This window comes from Sciurus carolinensis, chromosome 12 (genome assembly GCF_902686445.1).
Source record: "Sciurus carolinensis chromosome 12, mSciCar1.2, whole genome shotgun sequence".
Classification (NCBI taxonomy): domain Eukaryota; kingdom Metazoa; phylum Chordata; class Mammalia; order Rodentia; family Sciuridae; genus Sciurus; species Sciurus carolinensis.
This window is the reverse complement of record NC_062224.1, coordinates 4,902,675-4,922,399: the sequence shown is the minus strand read 5'-3', so window position 1 is coordinate 4,922,399 and position 19,725 is coordinate 4,902,675. Positions and strand designations below refer to the sequence as shown.

Sequence of the window (19,725 nt, the reverse complement as noted above, 5' to 3'; positions counted from 1 at the left end):
CACTTTCCAGACTCCACAGCATGGCTCAATTGTGCGCCGTATGTGAGCAGAACCTTCCAGCATGTGCTTCTCAGAGCTTGCCCCCTTTAGGGGACACTTCCAGTAAGGTGGCTCAGGACACCTAGTCAAGCGCATGAATTGAAATCAGCGATCACAACTAAAATTGCACGCTATCTAGGAAGCAAGTACAGAGGAACTCCCAACACCAAACTCTGAGACAAAGATAATTTGCAGTCAAAGGCTACATAATAGCCAGGCACAGTGGCACACACCTGTGATCCCAGCTGAGGCAGGAAGATGACAAGTTGGAGGCCAGCCTCAGCAACTTAGAGAGACTCTGTCTCAAAATGAAAAGAAAAAAGAACCAGAGCTGGAGCTCAGGGTAGGGCTCTCGCCTAGCCTGTGCCAGGCTTTGGATTTGGTCCCCAGCCCCCCACACACAAGATTATACGCTTCCATGCCTTCATTAGGAAATGACAGAACTCACTACTCATTTTAAGACTTTCATAAAAAGTAAGCCAAATAAAGTGAAAAATTGGAATTTATGAAGATAAAAGGGGAAATTAATGATCTAGAAATAAAGCGCTAGAAAGGATGAATAAACACAAAATTTGATTTTTTGAGAAGATAAATAAGCCTCTCACTAACCAAGTTAAAAATAAAATAGAAAGCAAAACCAAAGAAGATGGAAAATTAATTATAAGAATATAATACTATATGCGATTCTACAGCAGGAAAAAATAAAGATGTCAATAATTGTGTATTCCAGAGGAAAAGGATGGATTCGTAGCAAATTAAGAAGAATCAGTAGAGCCAGGCAGGGTGGCAGGCAGCGATAGTCCCACCTACTCAGGAGGCTGAGGCTGGGGGTGACTTGGGCCCAGGAATTAAGACCAGCCTGGGCAACATAACATGACTTCCTCTCAAATAGGAGGAAAAAAAAGAGAATCATCAAAAGGAGTCCCTTCAATGAAGGCAGAAAATTAATTAGACAAGTGTCTTTAGAAAAGAATAGAAAGATGATTTGGTTCAATATTCTAAAGTTCTTAGGACTCCAAGGTTTCACAGGTCAGCGCTGATAAACCTTCAAAGAGGAGACACCCCTGAAGGCAGACAGAGTAGCCATGGGGTTGGCAAACTACAGCTCATCGTGTGTATTTTTTTTTTGGGGGGGTGTTTGTTTGTGGGGTTTTTTTTGTTGTTGTTGTTATCAGGGACAGAACCCAGGAGTACTTAAACATTAAGCCACAGCCCAAGTCCTTTTTTATATTTTATTTCAAGATAGGGTCTTGCTGAGTTGGTAAGTGCCTTGCTCATCTGCTGAGGCTGGCTTTGAACTTGTGATCCTCCTGCTTTAGCCTCCCAAGTTGCTGGGATCACAGGCATCAGTCACTACGCTGAGCTCAGGATTTGTTCTGATGAAGCCATTTTTACATTGTTAATAGATGAAAAAAAAGACCAAAGAAGAATGACATTTCGTAACACATGAAAATGGTATGAAAACTCAAATGTAACAACCCATAAATAAAGAAAATTTAATTTTCCCTATGAGTACATATTCAATAATTTTATATAAAATAAATATATACAAACCTAGTAGGATTTCAAAATAACAACACACTATGGTCAAATATAGCTTATTCTGTGAATGTAGGGATTTTTCAGCAATTGGATGTCTGGTAAAATATTCATCATCAAACTAAAGGACACTAAAATGTGATTTTTATCTCCTTTAATTGATAAAATTGGCTATCATGGCTGACTTTCTAAAAGCTAAGTAAAATCAGAACATTAAGAGACTACTTAACTACAAAAATAATGTCAGTTGTCCTAAGGATGCAAAACTCGTGACTTCTATGAAGCAGGAGTGAAAAGATCACTCTGGCCAAAGAGGCAGGGGTGATCTGGGAGGGAAAGCTGGACAGCCCTCCCGGGCAACCTTCGGGAACGGAAAGGCTCTGCGTGGCGGCCTGTGCCTGGCAGCACCAGTGCCACCATCTGTCTGAACTCCACAGCGAGCTCTGACGTGGCAACGGACAGGAAGGTCACCCCTGCTAACTGAGAACAAGGACGCATCAGGAGCTACCACCCCCTGGCAGGAGGACGGAAGCGCCGCAGAAACAACCAGAGCGCGGTTGGCCGTGAGCGAGGAGCATGCACAGTGCTACTTCGCTGCCCGTTATTTTGTTTGCCTTGCAGGTATTTACGTTTTCCAAGTCTTACACCAGCCAGGTTCATCAGTAAGAAGCAAGAAATGCTTCTCGTACACTGAATCCATACAAATAGATCCAGATTTATGAACCAAGATCAAAGAAATCAAAAACAGGTCATCATCTCATGGTAATGGCCTTGCAGGAGAACTGGATGAAGACCTGCACCCCAAATCCTGAGGGAAAGTTCCACAGGATGCACCAAGCTGGACCCCGCAGCCCAGCATCAGACTCCCTCCTGTCAGTCCCAATCAGAGTAACGGTGAGTCACGTACCCTGTTAGTGTGGGTATAGACAGTGATTCGTAAGTCTACTAAAAACAAAAGTTCCTTCCTCACTAAATCCTTTATTTCCAAGGTCTCACCTTTCTAGAAATAACAGGTCTTTTTATTTGGTTCTGTGCCCTGCACTGTATATCATGTATAAAAATGTGAGCAGTTCACTACCATGAACTCCGTCGGGGGACTCACAAATGAGAGAGAGAGAGAGAGAGAGAGAGAGAGACATATGGCCAGTAAATACAACAGCAGAGAGTGTGGATCTAAAATTTAGGAAGATATTTGCAAATGTTATGAGAACACAGAGTGCAGTGGATCAGTGATACAGGGAGAACTTCCACAGTGATCTTCACAGTAACCTCTGAAGAATGGACAGGAGCTGGCAGACACAGGTTTCAAAGGTACTCCCAACAGCAAAGGCACGGGCATGAAAAAGCCTCGGATTTTTGAGAGGCTGTGAGGAGTTGTGCTGTAGGGGACATGCTGGAAATTGAAAGACCATGTCTAGAAAGTGGCAAAAAAACAAAAACAGCCAGGAAAATGGGGGCAGCCCAAGAGCGTGACTCATGCACCACCTAGGAGCATCACAGCCATCTCAGGGGCCGGGAGAGGTCAGTGACACGCTCAGTAGCAGCGTGGACAGAGAGCAAAGGGAATTACGGAGACCAAGCTGGAATCCAGAACCTGATGCATCTTTTCCCTAAATATTTAAATGCATGAATTCCACAGCCCGGTGTCAGGGATGTGACTTCCAGAAAGCAACTGACCTAACACAGCCTGAGTCTATTGTGGGGGACTGATTAGGGTGGGATGGGCTAAAACCTTAACAATTCATTAGTGGCTGCTTTCTCCGCTGTTGCCTCCCATTTTAAAAGCCAGCAGATGGGGTTGTGTGCGCTGGCAAGCAGCCGGGGGCAGAGCCTGGCTTGGCGGCCACACTGAGACACATGAGGCAATCTGACCGTCAGTGGGCCAGGCAGTGAGCCCAGCAGGTGGCGAAGGGCTGGCTGCCTCCCCTGGTCTCTGTGATCCTCGTTCACAGGACACTGGAGTGCTGTGACTGTGCTTCCACGCACCCCTACCTTACGCTGTATGGAGCCCATCCGCACGGACTTCACGTCCACCGACTGGTAGGTGAGCCACAGGCCCGTGTCCACGTGCTGGATGTAGCACACCGAGTCGCCGTATTTTATCTCCGACGTTCCCATGCCGTCCACCTCTTTCCTCACCCCCACGTCAAGCTTTTCCTGAGGAGAGAGAGAAGATCAGCACAGGCTTAGAGAGAACTGCGCGTGTCCGCGGGACCTGGCCTTGGTGGGAGTGCCCCCGGCACAGCCCTCGGGAGCCCCTGATGTGACTGCGGTCAAAGACCCTAGCAGTTCAAGCCCTACTAAAAATCGAAGTGGGAAGCTACAAAATTAATAACAGCTTCTTAAACTGTTCACATTGGTAGAACATTATTTTGGTCATAACATAAAGCTTTATTTTGCTTAGCAGCAAAATAAATAATTTTAAGATCTCAAACCAGAGACCTTAAAATGAGCAATTCTGGCTTGATATTCTTCCTAGGATTTTTCCCCCTTCTATTGGTGTCTAACAGCACAGGTTAAGGGTTGGAAAAATTTGAGTCCAACCTCTGTCACTTATTATCTCTAGGACCTTAAAAAGTTAGTTAACATTTTAAACCTGTTTTCTCATCTATAAATGGAATTAAAGTACCTCCCTTAATACATGTAAAGTTATGAGCATAATACATGTAAAAGTTACATAATACATGTAAAGTTATAATACAAGTTATAATACATGTAAAGTTATGAGCATAAAACAAGCAACTGAATAAGCTTTTTACACAGTAGCTAAGATATGGAACCAACCTAGGTGCCCATCAACAGGTGAATGGATAAAGAAAATGTGGTGCATATACACAATGGAATATTACTCGGTCATAAAGAAGAATGAAATTATGGCATTTGCCAGTAAATAGATGGAACTGGAGAGATCATGTTAAGTGAAATAAGCCAAACCCAAAAAAATTAAAGGTCAAATATTCTCTCTGATATGCAGATGCTGACTCACAATAGGCGGCGGGGAGAGGGAGGAGTGGAGGTTCACCGGATTGGAATGGGGGGAAGCGAGGGGGAGTGGGAATGGGAAGGACAGTGGAATGAATCAGACACAAATTTGCTATGTTCATATATGAACACACGACCAGTGAAACTCCACATCATGTACAACCACAAGTTATACTACATGTATGTGGGATACGGCAAAATACATTCTACTATCATATATAACTAAAGAGAGTGAAAAATTTTTAGGAATAAGCTTTTGACCAGGACAACGGGGACAATGTCGTTGATGAGACCATTAGTGACAGCCATCATTTCCCGCGAACTGAAGGTGTCACTCACTTTCCACATCACCGATTCCCAATCTGGACTATAAGGTCTCTCTTCACTTGTAAAGGGGCTGAGCTTTAGAAGCTTGCTCGGCCTTAAAGTTCTCAGTGTCCTTAAAACAACAGTGAAAAAGCTTAAAGCACCTTTTTTCCATGGTTTTTAATTCTTTTCTCCCTCAATCTAACTTTCCTTGTTAAATTTACTTTAAGTTTCTGCTGTGTCTTTGGTTATTGGATTGCTCTTTGAAATTACCTATAATTACACAAATGTTTTCTTGGGTTAGATTCAAAAGGTACGCATTACACCAAAAAGGAACAATTCAAAAAGTTTGACAGGTTATTCATGTCATTTGCCTTCAGTACTAATAACCAGTGATCCTGAAATGATTCTGAAAACTCAAAATTAAAATGAGTTGAAACTCTTAAAACAGAAAGGTTAAGGTCATCTAAGAAAATATACAATTATCAACTTAGTTAAGTCTTACACACAAATAATTTGGGACACTATTCTAAGGATTTGCAATAAAACAGGTAATAAAACATTTTGATTTCAGTCTATTAAATGAGATGAAGTGCTAATCTACTTGCACTAACCCTGTCAGCAGGAAAATTAAATCCCAGGGAAAATATAACAATATAAGTATGTCTTCAGAAGAAAACAATGAACCTCTGAATATTTTTTTATCTGAGGAATTACTCTGCAGTCTATTTATGGGCTTATAGATTGTGTTGTGAGAAGCCACACAGTCATTAACTGTGAAGTTATGTTTTATTTGTTTTTTACTGAAGTGATTCCCATCTCTCTGTGGCCTGCAAGTCTTAATTATGAAATTTCAGGATGACTATGTTTCAAGAGTTACTCTGCATTATTACACTGGTCACTCTGAACTAGCAAGGACTGCTGAAGGGACTTTAGAAGGAGGAACTGTGGTCATTTACTGAACGAAACACCCTTCATTTCCTGCCATTTTCTGAAGCTTGGGCATAGGAAGTATTCAGATGAAAATAATCTAGTGCTTTGAACAATCACAAACACAACACAACATGAACCAAGAACACAGCACATGGTCAAGCTAATAAAAAATGAGCCTGAAAAAGATGAATGATCTCACTGATAAGCAGATGATGACACATAATGGGGGATGAGAGGGGGGCAAGAATGGAGGAAGGAGGGACTGTATAGAGGGAAAAGAGAGGTGGGAGGGGTGGGGGGGAGGAAAAAAATAACGGAATGAATCAAACATCATTACTCTATGTAAATGTATGAATATGCAAATGGTATGCTGTTACTCCATGTACAAACAGAAACAACATGTATCCCATTTGGTTACAATAAAAATAAATTAAAAAAAAAAAAAAGAAAAGAAAATGAGCCTGAATTAAGAGAAATGAGGTCCAGACCAGGCGAGTCATGACCTCACTAACGGCCTGTCTCTAGTCTCGTGACCTTGGCCACGGACCAGCTTCTCAGTGTTATCTTCTATTGAGCTGTCCTGCTTGGGGAAACAAAGGGGTAGAGTTACATGGATCCTCCCAGGGGTAGCTACTACAAAATTTGAAAAATAAAAAATTTTCAGAATCTATGAAGAGGCACCTGAGCAGGACCAAATGCAGGGGCAAACTGGAAAGTGAACAGCACCCAGCCTGACAAATAAGTGGCTGCCTTTACCTCCAGCACATGCCCAATCCTCCTGCCATTCAGGCAGAAGCAAGCTGCTGTCCTCCTGGTGTCAAGGGACACCTCAGGTCTCACAAGCAGCCAGAAAATTAGATGGGCTAAATCCTTGACCAAGAGGCATCTGAAAAAAATCTTCTTTTACAGTTCATGCAAATTCTTGCTGAACACTGAATTATGCATGCTCAGGGGAGGTCCAGTACAAAGGCAGCAGATGGAAGCTGAAAGAACTGAGCAGAAATATAAGCAACTGCTCTCTGAAAAAAGGCAGAAAAACTGAAGGTTCAGTTCAACAACTTTAAAGACTTGCAAGCCAAAATAACTGCTCAGAAAAATAAATAAAATTCAGAGTCCCTATAACATGTCATTTCTAATATCAAACACACTGTCAAAAATAAGTAGATGTAAACAAAATGTGAAGTATATTGAAACACATATACACCACACTAGAAATCAATGTCCCTAGATCTTACGATTAGCAAAGACTTCAAAGCAACACTGCAAATATATGTTCAAGGGCATAAAGGAAAATATATGCAAAATGAATAAGCAGATGAGTGACTCTGCCAGAAAATACAAATTATCAAAAAAAGAAACGATACAGCAAAATGAAAAACCATTTGAAGTAGAAAATGAGCTGGATCAATATAACCTCAGATTGGAATTGTATAACAAAAAGTCAATGGAGTTGAAAGCAGACAAGCAGAAATTTTCCAATCTGAAGACAAGACTGCAACTAAAAGCATGACATTACATGGAAACATCCCTCAAAAGGCTTTGTGAAATTTAATTCCTATCCCTTCTATGATCAATCAGGAAATGCCAAGATTCTTGCTCATTGTGGCATTCATTATACCTATACGTTTTTGCCCATCTGTAAGAATAATGTAACCATCAGGAGGACCATGAAAATGTTCAAAGATCAAGCAATTCTTTCAACACAACCTAAAAGTCATTGAAAAGGCTGCTGTTTTTCCTATGAGAGATATGTTTGGATCGATGTTTTCTCTCAATTCACAAATTCTTGTGAATACTGTACTTCCACTCTCAGGGCAATGTTGATAATTTACTGAAATTGTTCCACATGCTCAGGACCAGCTGAGTGCCCATAAACACCAGGTCCTCAGTGAAGACTTACTGATCATAGCCTTTCAGATTTCCCACAGAATATGTGCTGACAAACCACTCCCAAGATGAGCACTCTTGAATTCTTGGAAAATCTAATTCACAAATGAACATCAAAAAGGTTCCAGAAGTAAAAAGGACTGACCTGAAAAATACTAAGTGAGATTTTGACATTGGATATGCCAGACTGACTTATTGTGAAGCCAAAGGTATTTTTAAACAAGAACGGCCTTATGAAGTGATGTACAGACATAGATTTTTCAAACTAGGCTCATTAGGAAACTAAAACTAAATCTTAAGTTTATATTCTAAGTACCCAGACCAGGCAAAGCAGAGGGATTTTTCTAGCACTAGCTGAAATCACCCTTAAATCTATCCAAATTATTCTGTCGGGTGTGTGATAGGAAGAAAAAAAAAATCCATTATACTTAGATAGATGTTTATGGGTTTTGCTTGTTTTTAAAGAAAGTTTTCCTTAACGTAAATAATGGTTAAATTTAGGAAAAATCAAAAGGCCAAAAGACAATTTTTTTGATTTTCTCCTTCTTCATGCCACACTGTAGCACAGAATAGCTGTTTGCTGTGAAATGAGCTTAAACATGTGAAGAGGATCGTGGAGATCACTGGGACTGACCAGCTCGGCCAGCCTCACCCAGCCCAGGGGGAAATGCAAGAGCTGAATGGTTCTCTTGATCCCTGGGATCTGAAATCTCAGAAACATTCTCCTGGGTGGGCTGTGGAGAGAAGGGATTCAGAGCACCTCTCGGGCTGGGAAGGCCTGGGAGGGGCTCCCCCAGAGCAGGGCAGCAAGGCCCCTGGGTGTGAGCCAGCATCACCTCTGTGAGTGGATGGGGAGATGAGGAATCCCTCCCGCAGGTGCCACAGACCCTACCCAGCTGCCTGAGGAAATGAATTTATCACCAGGTGAGACCTGGAAAAGGGCTTAGTCTTTCCCCGAGCAGGAGACTGCAGACATCTAGGGCTTGCGCTTGATCTTCCCTTCCTGACAGTAGAAGGTTACAGCAAGGTCACACTCAGCTTTATGCCAGTAAAACCTGTAACTAGATTTCTGTACTTTCTGGAAAACCATAAATACCATTATTTACTATTATTTTATCAATACCTCTTCTGAAAAAGTTACTGTGAACATATCTTTAGAATTTAATTCTAATTAAATGCAAAGTTCATCTTCGTTGACAACTTTGTATAACGACTTTGATAAGATAAAACAAAAATTAATTCATGTTTAGTTATGTTATCACTTAATCACTGAAGAATTCTAATGACAGGTGAGCAGTTTATCTTCTCTGGCAGCTGTCATTATTGTTAAACCTTTCATTTCTTACTAAAGAGGACTCAGCTTTATTACTCAGGTTCAAAGTCTGGATCTGCCTCAGAGCCTATCCAAGCTTCAGTTTCCTCAAATGCATAATGAAAATTAAAAAGTATCTCCAAGCCAAGTGCAGTGGTACACATCTGTAATCTTAACATCTTTTTTTTTTTTCTTTTTGGGGTGCTGGGGATCGAACCCAGGGCCTTGTGCTTACAAGGCAAGCACTCTACCGACTGAGCTATTTCCCCAGCCCCTAATCTTAGCATCTTAGGAGGCTGTAGCAGGAGGATTCCAAGTTCAAAGCCAGTCTCAGCAACTTAGGGAGGCCCTGTCACAAAATGAAAAATAAAAAGAATTGGGGATGTAGCTCAGTGGATAAGCACTCCTGGGTTCAGTCCCCAGCACCCAAAAAAATAAAGTCTTCAAACTCCACAGTTTTATGCAGATTAAATGAGATAATGCATAAAGAGTGTTCAAAACATAGTTCAGCACATAACAAATGTTAAGCATTATTTCCATTGTGAGAGAGTGTATGTTTTAAAACATCTTACACATTTTCTGAAAAAAATAAAAATCCCCAATAAAAAGAATATTCTAAGAAGTACATCCTAAAAATGCTCTGTTTTTGCTGTTTGTTTCACAATCCCTGTGGTCTCATTGGCAATCTCTTTGGAGGTTGTCATTCCAACACTGCAATGGCAAAAGGCTTCCCTTCTTGGTGCAGCAGCAGGTAGGGGAGGCTGGAGGAAACCCTCACAGAAGAATGTTCACCGGCAATTTAAGCTTAAAAAAAAAATTACATCTTGGGGGTTTTGCACATACATGTGATTGGTAAGGTCTACTGTGTCATTAAAACTGACATTTGAAGACATTTTAGAGTGCTGGTTAAAGTCCTAGGAGAAGTGGAAAACATGCTTAAGAAAATATACACTTAAGAAATTGTATTCTTCCTTATGTACAATATTAGGAGAGAACCAATGTAGGTTACCTTACAAACTATTTCCTACTTGATCCACTTTGTTCTGAACACATAGGATTGTCAGCAATGGTTGGTGTTTCTGTCAAATCCAGAATTGGACCTTACCTACAGAATGTTTACATCAGTGTCAAAGATGCCCCTGGGACAATCAAGAGAAATGGCCCTTATATCAACTACCCACAAATCTAAAGGCAAAATGGTCTTCATGATCTGTAAAATTTTAGGGACACACTTTCAAGGAGGGCATCAGAAACACAGGAAGCCAATGTCCATGCAGGGGTTCATCAGAACTGATTTCCATTTCAGAATTTCCAAAGTCATACCCAGGAGCCCAGGACAAAAGCTGGTATTTTCCATTAACTGAAAAAGTTTACTCTTTCATCCATCATGGAAACTTGATTTGCAATACAGAAATTATACCAGGTAATTTATGAACTAAAGTATTCCTGGGTCTAAGATACAAAAAGAAAGAGTCTTTGTCTTCAAGAAGTGAGTCCTCTTTCTTTTCACTGGAAATAGTGGAGCAGAACATAAGCAGGTGTAACTCCCAGAGAAAGAAAGCAACCCACACGCAAGTGAACCCAACATTATCTGAAAGAACAGGAGCCGGGACTGCGTGTGATCATTGTTAACAAATGGATGGTCAAACTGTCCGGCAACACAGCTTTCTCTAAAATACTGACAGTGTGAAAACTTTACTTTTATTCTGTTTCATTTAGTTGAAGTTCAATGTTTCCTTATTATAAAAGATAAAGCAGAAAATACTTTTCGGCATGAATGAACTTTAATTGCATTTGGCTTCCTTCCAACTAAAATAATCAACACCATTCATTACATCTTAATTTTTCCACAAATGTCTATGCATGTGAGAGTATTGTTAGGCATACATTTCTGCATCATTTATTTTTTCCTGGATACCCATTCATATTTTTATCTGATTGTAAATAAAACTAAACTATCAAAATGTGGTATGTTAACTCCAGCACTTGCTCCAAGACTCTGCAGTTGGATTTTAACTCTTTGCTAATATCATAAACATCTACTTTTTAAAAATATTTTCTGCCAATCAAAATCAGGTAACATATTATAGCACAATCATGCACCAACTTTTTTCTTTCATCTAAGATATCACACACACGATGCAAAAGAAGATGTTGCCACTCAACTTTAGACTAACAAATGGGAATCTGTGTCACCCGCTCTAGACCACAGTCCTGGAAGCCAGGCATGACTGTGAGCAAAAGTCATTTTAAAAATGCCTATGTCACCAAAACCAGAGGCAGGCCTGGTTGGACAGATGCTAACCTTGCTTAGAGAGGGCTCAAGACAGCACCCAAGTGGAATTCAGAATTTGGAAGCCGGCATGGGAAGACCCTTCACGCCCTTCTTTTTCCAAGAGGAGGAGAGAGGATGCAGCATCAAGTCTCTCTGTAGTAGAAAAACAAGGAGTGTCTTTCTACTCCCAGTTGAACGTATTTATGTCCAGTTTGAGAATAAACTGCTGTTAAGTTCAGACATCAATAATATGCTTCACATAGTGCTCTCGATTGATTTTATTTTTGTCTGTATGTTATGATCAAAAGTTCACTTGCAATTGAGGATGTGAGGAATCTATGCACAAGATGCATATATGTTTAAAATATATAAAATGCCTTAGGTTCTCTGAGGTGTACTCCAAACCGTAATGTCATGTCCTAGAAGAGCATCCAAAGCTGGTGCCCTGGGAGACTCAGCTAGAAACCCAGGAAGGTGTGGTTCCTACTCGTCTGCTTACAGAAGCCATATGAGCCCTTGGAAAGGAAAGGAAGCCAATTGCTAAAATGTGCCTCCTGTAGAATGTTTCACCCACTGGAACATCAAACATAACACACCTTTACAACGGTATGGGTGGAATGCAAAAGAGATGGACTCTGCACAGAATACAGGAGGGGAGGCCATCGAGTTGTATCTTTCCACATTAGCAAAAAGTTAACTATCTATTGATGAGTTTGCACAGAAGCATCGACTTTCTCACCCTGCAGCTTGGAATGAATCCTGTACTCATTCTGAAGAGTACCTGGCTGTGTGCATTCACCTATGAAGGACACCCAGCAGGGAGGGTGCCAGGGACTCACCACAAAGCACACCCTGACCCTGCCCGCTGGGAGCTCCCAGGACCAAGGGCCCTTAGCATCCTCGCCCTGACCCAACAGTTCAACTTTCAGAAAGGAAGTAGTCAGCAATACGCAGAAATATTTAGAGACAAAAATGTTCTCATTACGAGAAAAAATAATCTAAATACTCAAACATTAGGAGGTGGCTCGATTATCAGAAGTCTTTGCAACAGAATGTTAAATCATGGTCAAAATTCTATTAAAAAAGGAATGTAGCCAGGCGCAGTGGCACACACCTGTAATCCCAGTGGCTCAGGAGGCAGAGGTGGGAGGATCACAAGTTCAGAGTCAGCTTCAGCAAAAGTGAGACACTAAGCAACCTAGTGAGACCCTGTCTCTAAATAATACAAAAAACAGGACTGGAGATGGGGCTCAGTGGTCATGCCCCTGAGTTCAATCCCCAAAACAAAAAAGAACAAAGCAATGTAGTAGTATGTCATTTTTATTAAATAAATTAAACCCAATACCATATGTAGTTGACCCTACTTAGCATTAACACACATACAAATATGCTATAAGTTGCAATGCACACACGGAGGTGAATCTGAATGTCAGATTGTAAGTTATTTAAATAACTTAATTCCTCTTTCTACACTACTGTAGCCTCTTTTAAACTAACATCTATATATTAAATATAGGATACAAAACTTAAATTTTTAAAGTAATAAGTTATTATCTCTACCTCATGAAAAAAATTTACCACCTAACCTGCCAGTGATCCTAAAAATAAAATTTCCCCATATTTTTTCCAGCAAAGCATCTTCCTCAATTTCATCTCCACGCTCTCTACTCTCAACCTGTCAACACATGCAGTCACCGTCACCAACTGAAGACGGTCGACAGGGCGAGTTCCTCATGACTGGCAAGTGGAGAGGTGTCAGGAATGCAGGGCCAGGCAGGAAACCACCTGGGACGCTGGTCACACACTTAAGGGAGGCTCAGATCTTGGGCTGCTGGCCCTAGGGGGGAGCTGTGACATGGTGCCACGTCAGCTTCCAGAATCAGAGGTCCTGAGTGGAAACCGCAGAGGGACCCAACAGTAAAAAGAATTACATGCAAACTCTAACGCTGACAGAATATTAGGCGAGAGAGTCGGAGAAGAATGTGTCAAGCGCGATTGCTTTGGGCAGAATATATCAAGAGCTACCAAATATTCATCGTTCTGGAGTCAGTATTTTCATTTCTAGGAATCCATCCAAAAGAAAGAAAAAGGGTGCGTTCAACGTGGGCCCAGCATGTCAGTGCAATGGTGGCGTTTCGCTAATTGATTTTGATATTATAAAAGAAACATACCCATTGTCATAGGGGGTTTACTTTTTTGAAGTTCAACAAAAAAGTCTCCTTACTCTCAAATTCTCATGCAGCATCCCTTTTGATCCATCTCAAGTATCTGAAGTTAAAAGTGGTGCATCTCTCCACAGCTGTTGTACAAGCATGCACAACATATGGAAGGATTTCTTTTCTATTAAAGTAAGACTTGAAATACCCATATCACTCCACAATATTTTCATGGATATCTTTCCAGCTCAATATATTCTGACAGCTAATACCACTGAGTATTATAACATGCATTTTGTTAAACATTCGAGTCTTTTCTAGTTTTGAGCTATGACAATGATAAAATTAATTTTCCCATGTATTTCTATCTACATGTTTTATTTTATTTCTATAAGATAAAACCCATTTCTCATTTTAAAAAAATGAACTACTGTATCAAAAGCTATTAATATAAGAATACTTTGAAATATGTTAATATACCCTTCTCTTTTGTATTTGTGTTTGCATTTACAGAACCTAGCTGCTGCTTTTCCAGAGGTATCTGTTTTCATCAGAGGGGATTCAGATTATACTAGAAAAACTGAAGAAAGAAAAACTCAGTATTCAGCTTTTTATAGGAAAAGTAGGAATCTGGGAGGCCACAGTTAGATGGTATCTTCAGGAAGCCGTGGAGAGGTAGTGTGGTACTTCCGCTGTGTGACGCCGAGCAGACAGGGACACAGCTCTGGGCTCCCATGGCAGCCTTCCACCCTGGGATGAGTGAGTGCACCAGCCAGCCCAGGAGTCCAGGCTCAGAGCTGTGAACTGGGTGTCTGGTCCCACCCTGGCTGGGTGCTTGGGGGCAGAGTTGACTGTGTGTCCACTGACTCCTCTGTGAGTTGGATATTTTCTTTCTGAACTGGGTTGCTATCTGAATAGACTAGCAAATTTCCACTGCTCTTAGAGTAAGGAGCAACACCCCTGGTGTATGGTTTTTGTAGCAACATCAACTGCACTTTCCTAATACAAAACAAGGGGAACTTGGCCCCATCTACCCCCAAGTCACTGAAGTACCCACAGGAGAGCCCCTCGGTGGGCCCACAGGGGAAACACACATGCATGTCCCCTCTGCGGCTGGCCACAGGACCCGACCAGCTTCACCCTGGTAATAAACACCTACACTGGCCATCTTTCCCGGAGACCTCCAGTGACCCACAGAACAAGAGGCATCTTCTGGCACCCAAGGGCTCCAGAGCAGGAGTCGCAAGGGAAAGGCATAAGGAAAGGCCGCCATATTTTCAGAGTTACTTCTGGTCTCCCTGCAATTTACAAGGCTTTCAGTGTTACTTATGAGAGCTAACATAAACATACCAACACCTGCGAAACTGCACATCATTATACAATGGTAGAAATGAGTTAAATGTAATATACAATAAAGGATAATAAATAAACAGTAGAGCAAACCTATACATTTAAATAGGAGGAGGTCACTGAAAATACAAAATAGACAAACACCAATTACACATTGTCAAATGAAGAAAGCAGGATAGGAAACTACATCTGCTTTATACTGTACAAGCATTCACAGTAAAAAAAATCACTATTTTACTTAATTATAGATTTCTTAGTACAATGAATTTTTCTGTACTTTCTAACATAAATGTGCATTGCTTTTTAAAATTACAACAGCTGAATTAGTATTAAAGGTCTAATATGTATGTTGAATTTAAGCAATCATAAATGACCAAATCCTTGTTTGCTATAATTAACAATGTTTTCTTGTGTATTTAATATTAATATGAAATACATTATGAAGAGTTTTGTGAAAAGACTTTTCCCAATCGGCAAAATTAATGATTTCTGTTGTCTGCTCTCATAAAAGATCTTTGCCCCACAAAGATTAACTAGAAAGAATATGGTCAGTGGGCATCTACTAACAAGTGCAAACGCATGTTCCATGGAAGACCCCCACACTTCAATAAACATTTAGATTTATGGTATGGACCCCATGTTGTGAAAAGATACAATTATAAGATCAATGAAATGGAATTAATTAAACATGGAAAAACTTGTGGTGGTTCACCTATGCAGGAAACAGTCATTTATTCTCATTGTCTCACTTGGACAAAGATTACCTAACATGCAGATCCCTAGAAAGAAGGGACATGTAAGCATAAAATCTAATCCAAAACCTCAAAAGAAACATTCCAGTCCTTGAATAGACTCCTCCTAACCCAAACCTTGACCTTGCTAGGCTTTTATCTTTACCTCATCTAATAACTACTATAGTAACTGCAACTGTATTCAGGCAGAATTCAAACTACCGGGGAGGGGGATGGAATCCTTAGAGTTTTCAAGTAGTGCAACAAGAAGTAAGTTAAAAAGCTTGGGGGGGTGCTGAACAACATTCCGAAGGCGTCTGTGCCCAGATGGGCATGAACTTATCTCAGAAATACAAAGGCAAATCTTTACCCGTATCAGGAGCATAAGGTTCTAAGACAGAAGCTAGCCAGCAGTTCAATACCATTCCTATCATTATGCCAAATTCCGCCACTTTCATTACCATAAAATGATTGAAAGGAACTCAGAAGAAAAGTCTGCATAGAAAAGTAGAGGAGAAAATATATGTTGGAAAAAATCCTATTTTGCTTCATCTTCGTAATGCTATTCGACATGACAAGGTTTGTAATAACTGTCACTGCAGATGCCTAGGAAACTGGGAAGGAGCCCAGTAGGTATGCAGGAAGCGAGTATCCAAGGAGCTACAGACCAAGAGAAGCTTCTGGGTGGGCTTCAGCGGTTCAGGAGAAAAAGGGATGAAAGAGAAATCAGGAATTTAGAAAGACATCTAAAACCTGTCAGCAGTCTTTCTTTTTGTGTTTCTAATATCAAAGGAAATGTGAGATTTACAGGGAGTCCAAAAGTTAACGTTCTTTCTTACCTTGGAAGACCGGAAGGTAAACGCAGTCGATTTTACATCTGCCTTTTCTTTGTCCATGAGTAGAAGGCTTTTGTCTTCCATGAGACTTAAGTATTTTCCTGTCGTGACGTGGCGGAGTCGGAACGGCTGTCCCCATCTTATGTGACTTCCACTCCACCTAAGAAAGCAATCAGAACTTGGTCCAACAGCATCGCAGGAGAAGCAGCAAGTAAAATCGGGGGTGGTACTGTAGGTACACGAGTGTGTGTGTGTGTGTGTGTGTGTGTGTGTGTGTGTGTATAATTAAGCTGCCATCTTTATAACACACCAGGCAAAGGAAAGGTATCTATATAATTAAAGACTCTTGCCCTAAATTTTCTGAATAATAGTCAAGTTTTACAAAAACTACAAGTTTACTCCATTTGCTCTAGTCTGTCTCTTCTTTTTCCTCCAGATGAAAAAAATGTATGCCCAACAAAAAATTTACCTTTAAACTTAATATTTATCATGTTTTAATATTTAGGTGGGTTTGATCAACCATATATTCATTTTCAAAGAAACAATAGTATCGGTTATTAATAATTAATGATACTAAAACAGTAAAACTTCTTAAAGTTACAAACTAATAAAAAATACATAAATGTTTCAAATTTCAAACAAAACACATTTTGTTTCAAAGGAGTTTCATATGGTGAAAAGGAAAAATCTTCCAGTCACACAAATGTACTAACTTGGGATAAAATTCTATAATGAAAGAGTAACTGAAATGAGAAAGGAAATCATATAATTTTTATTTTTACTGTTAAATAAGATGCAGTCACATATTTTTAAATAAGTTAAGGTGTGCATTAAATCACAACAGCATTATCAACTGGAGTCTTTGGAAAGAGTGGTGGTACCATTGTCAAATGTCACTCCTTTAGTACAATGGAAGTTATCTTCCAGGAACCAATCCTGGAAAAATTCCTGTCCATCTGTACAAATTTTTACAAAATTACCATATGGGATATCTGACCAGGATCAACTGAAGACCACTAGACTATTTAAACCATCATTTCATAGACTGAAATCTCACAGGAGAAATCGATTCAGGCAGCTGTCAGGGGAAGACACTGCCTCACACTCACCCTGGGGACTGCGATCCTGAGTCAGTGACTTCCTCACAGTGTAATATACCTTGAAATCTTGTGTTTTTTAGACAAAGGACTGAACCCTCCAAGTACTAAAAAAGTTAGAATATTTTAACTCCATTGAAGACAGCTCAAAACTACACCTTTATCATCAATGTTGCATTTATTAAAAGGAACTTAAAGGCAATCTTCAGGGAGGCTTTGAATGTACCAGAACTGTGTGTCTCTTCATAAATTCTCATTACTGTGATGAACAAGTGTGACTTTTATTACAATCCAGATTTCTTACTCAGTCATGGAGCGCTCTCTAGGTAAAGATGGTAACCACCAGATCTGCCTGTTGTCCTGCTGTTCACGCTCAGTTTCCTGCCGCACGCGAACCTCTCAAGGTTACACCCAGAGTCCTTCAGACCTGATGCAGTGACAGGCTCACACACAGCTTGTCCTGCCTCCAAGTCTTACATCACTCTGTCCTCACGGCGTCCTGCCAGAACGCAGGGTCTGGGACGAGGTGAGGTGACAAAGCAGATGAGGCCGAGGACGCAGGCAGATGGTGTACAAGTAGCCTGCCCATGGGTCCTCCACCCCCTGGACCACGACAGGCAAGCAGGCAGAGGGCAGAGGGCAGGCTCTCCACCGCGGGTTCCTCTGCTGGCTCAGTGGCACTGCTAATGTGAGCACCTCACACGGGAGCAGAGACCAGGGGCACTAGGTGTGCCAGGCCCTTTGAGCCTGGCCTGGGTTGAGACGTTCTACTTACGCAACTCTTAGCGTCTCTAGCCTCCACAGGGACCGTGCGTGAACAGAGACAGCACCACCTTCGTAGTGAACAGTTCTGTTGAAACAAAAAAGACCGGTGTCAACTCTTGGCATGTTTCATTCTTTGTCCTCTATTTTTCAAATGAATTAAAAGAACAATGCAAATGAGATGAGAGTAAACAGCCACGCTTGTCAACAGCCGGAAATAAAAACAACCAAAATAATAAACATTGACTTCAACGTATTCTCTGTCATTTTCTCCCTCTAATCCATTTATTCTTCATTCCTTCCACCCCCTCAGGAATAGATGCACCTAATTTTTCTAACTTAGGTCCATGAAAGTACTCACTGGTTTAGGTATGGCTTAATATATTATTATTTGAACACACACCTATAATTCTGTAGAGCTCTAGATTATATTATTTGAACACACACCTATAATTCTGTAGAGCTCTAGATTATATTTTAGGTATTCAAAACATTTCAAAGAAAGATAAGAGTGCTAATACTTAAGCTTTTAATATTGCAATTTACATCAAATCTATTTATAGCTAAATATAAATATCAACAAGAGTCATGAAAAAGGAACTTCTTTGGATTATATCACATGCCCCACATTCTACAACTCTCAAAATAATACAATTGCCACATATGATGTTAATTTGTATACATGAGCTGAATTGATCTCTGCACCAACCTTTTGAGACTGCTTTCATTCATGGTGAAGTTTTTAATTCTGCAAATATTTCTATGAAATCAACAAGGGGAGCCTTAAAATAGTTTGGAGCTAATGTGTACCCTAAAAGCTCCTATGTTAACGTAGGAAGTGAAATGATTAGATTATGAGCTCCATAACCTAGTCAACAGACTAATCCATCTGATGGAATAGTAATTTAAATGAATTACTGGGTAGCAACTACAGGCAGGTGGGGGATGGCTAGAGGAGGGGGGTCACCAGGGACAGGTCTTTGGGATTTTATGTTTTTTCCTGGATCTCACTCTCTCTCTGCCTCCTGGATCCATGAGGTGAGCAGTCTTCCTCCACCATGCCCTTCTGCCATGACCCCCCAAAGCACATGTCCATCTCACCCTGCACAAGGCATTTAGTGCATCTTTAAGAGTCCCCATGATCAACATTTCCAGCACTGCCCTAAAGTTCAAGTCCAGAGTGTCCTCTGATTCAAGTCAAACTTTTGGCCGTGAGCCCCTGTGAAGATCAAAAGCAACATCCAATATGTAACGGCACAGAGTAAATCCATCCATTCCGAAAGGGAGAAATGGGGGCACAGAAAAAAGGGACAGAACCAAAGCCAGATCAAAATCCAACCAGGAAAACCAACCCTGTGGCTTCACACCTGGCCTCTGCAGCACATGGCAGCGACATGAGCTCTCCAAAGGGCCTGGGCAGCCCTGCCCCAGAGACCTGCTGCTTACAGCCTACCTAGCCTCTCCTGGGCTGGCTCTGTCCACGGTCAGGAACTCTCCTCCGCAGACGGTCCACATCAGTG

The 19,725-nt window shown here is 40.9% G+C and overlaps 1 protein-coding gene across 6 annotated transcripts in view; it reads right to left on the bottom strand.

Moving 5' to 3' along the window:
- Ryr2 (ryanodine receptor 2) overlaps positions 1-19,725 on the bottom strand; it is a 605,596-nt gene that overhangs the window by 304,486 nt on the left and 281,385 nt on the right. For all 6 annotated transcript variants that reach the window (XM_047520965.1, XM_047520967.1, XM_047520968.1 and 3 more), the window contains exons 11-13: positions 18,219-18,293; positions 16,350-16,506; positions 3,571-3,735 (exon numbers count right to left, since the gene is read on the bottom strand). In XM_047520965.1, coding sequence (XP_047376921.1) covers positions 3,571-3,735; positions 16,350-16,506; positions 18,219-18,293 — 397 coding nt within the window. The remainder of the gene's footprint in view (positions 1-3,570; positions 3,736-16,349; positions 16,507-18,218; positions 18,294-19,725) is intronic.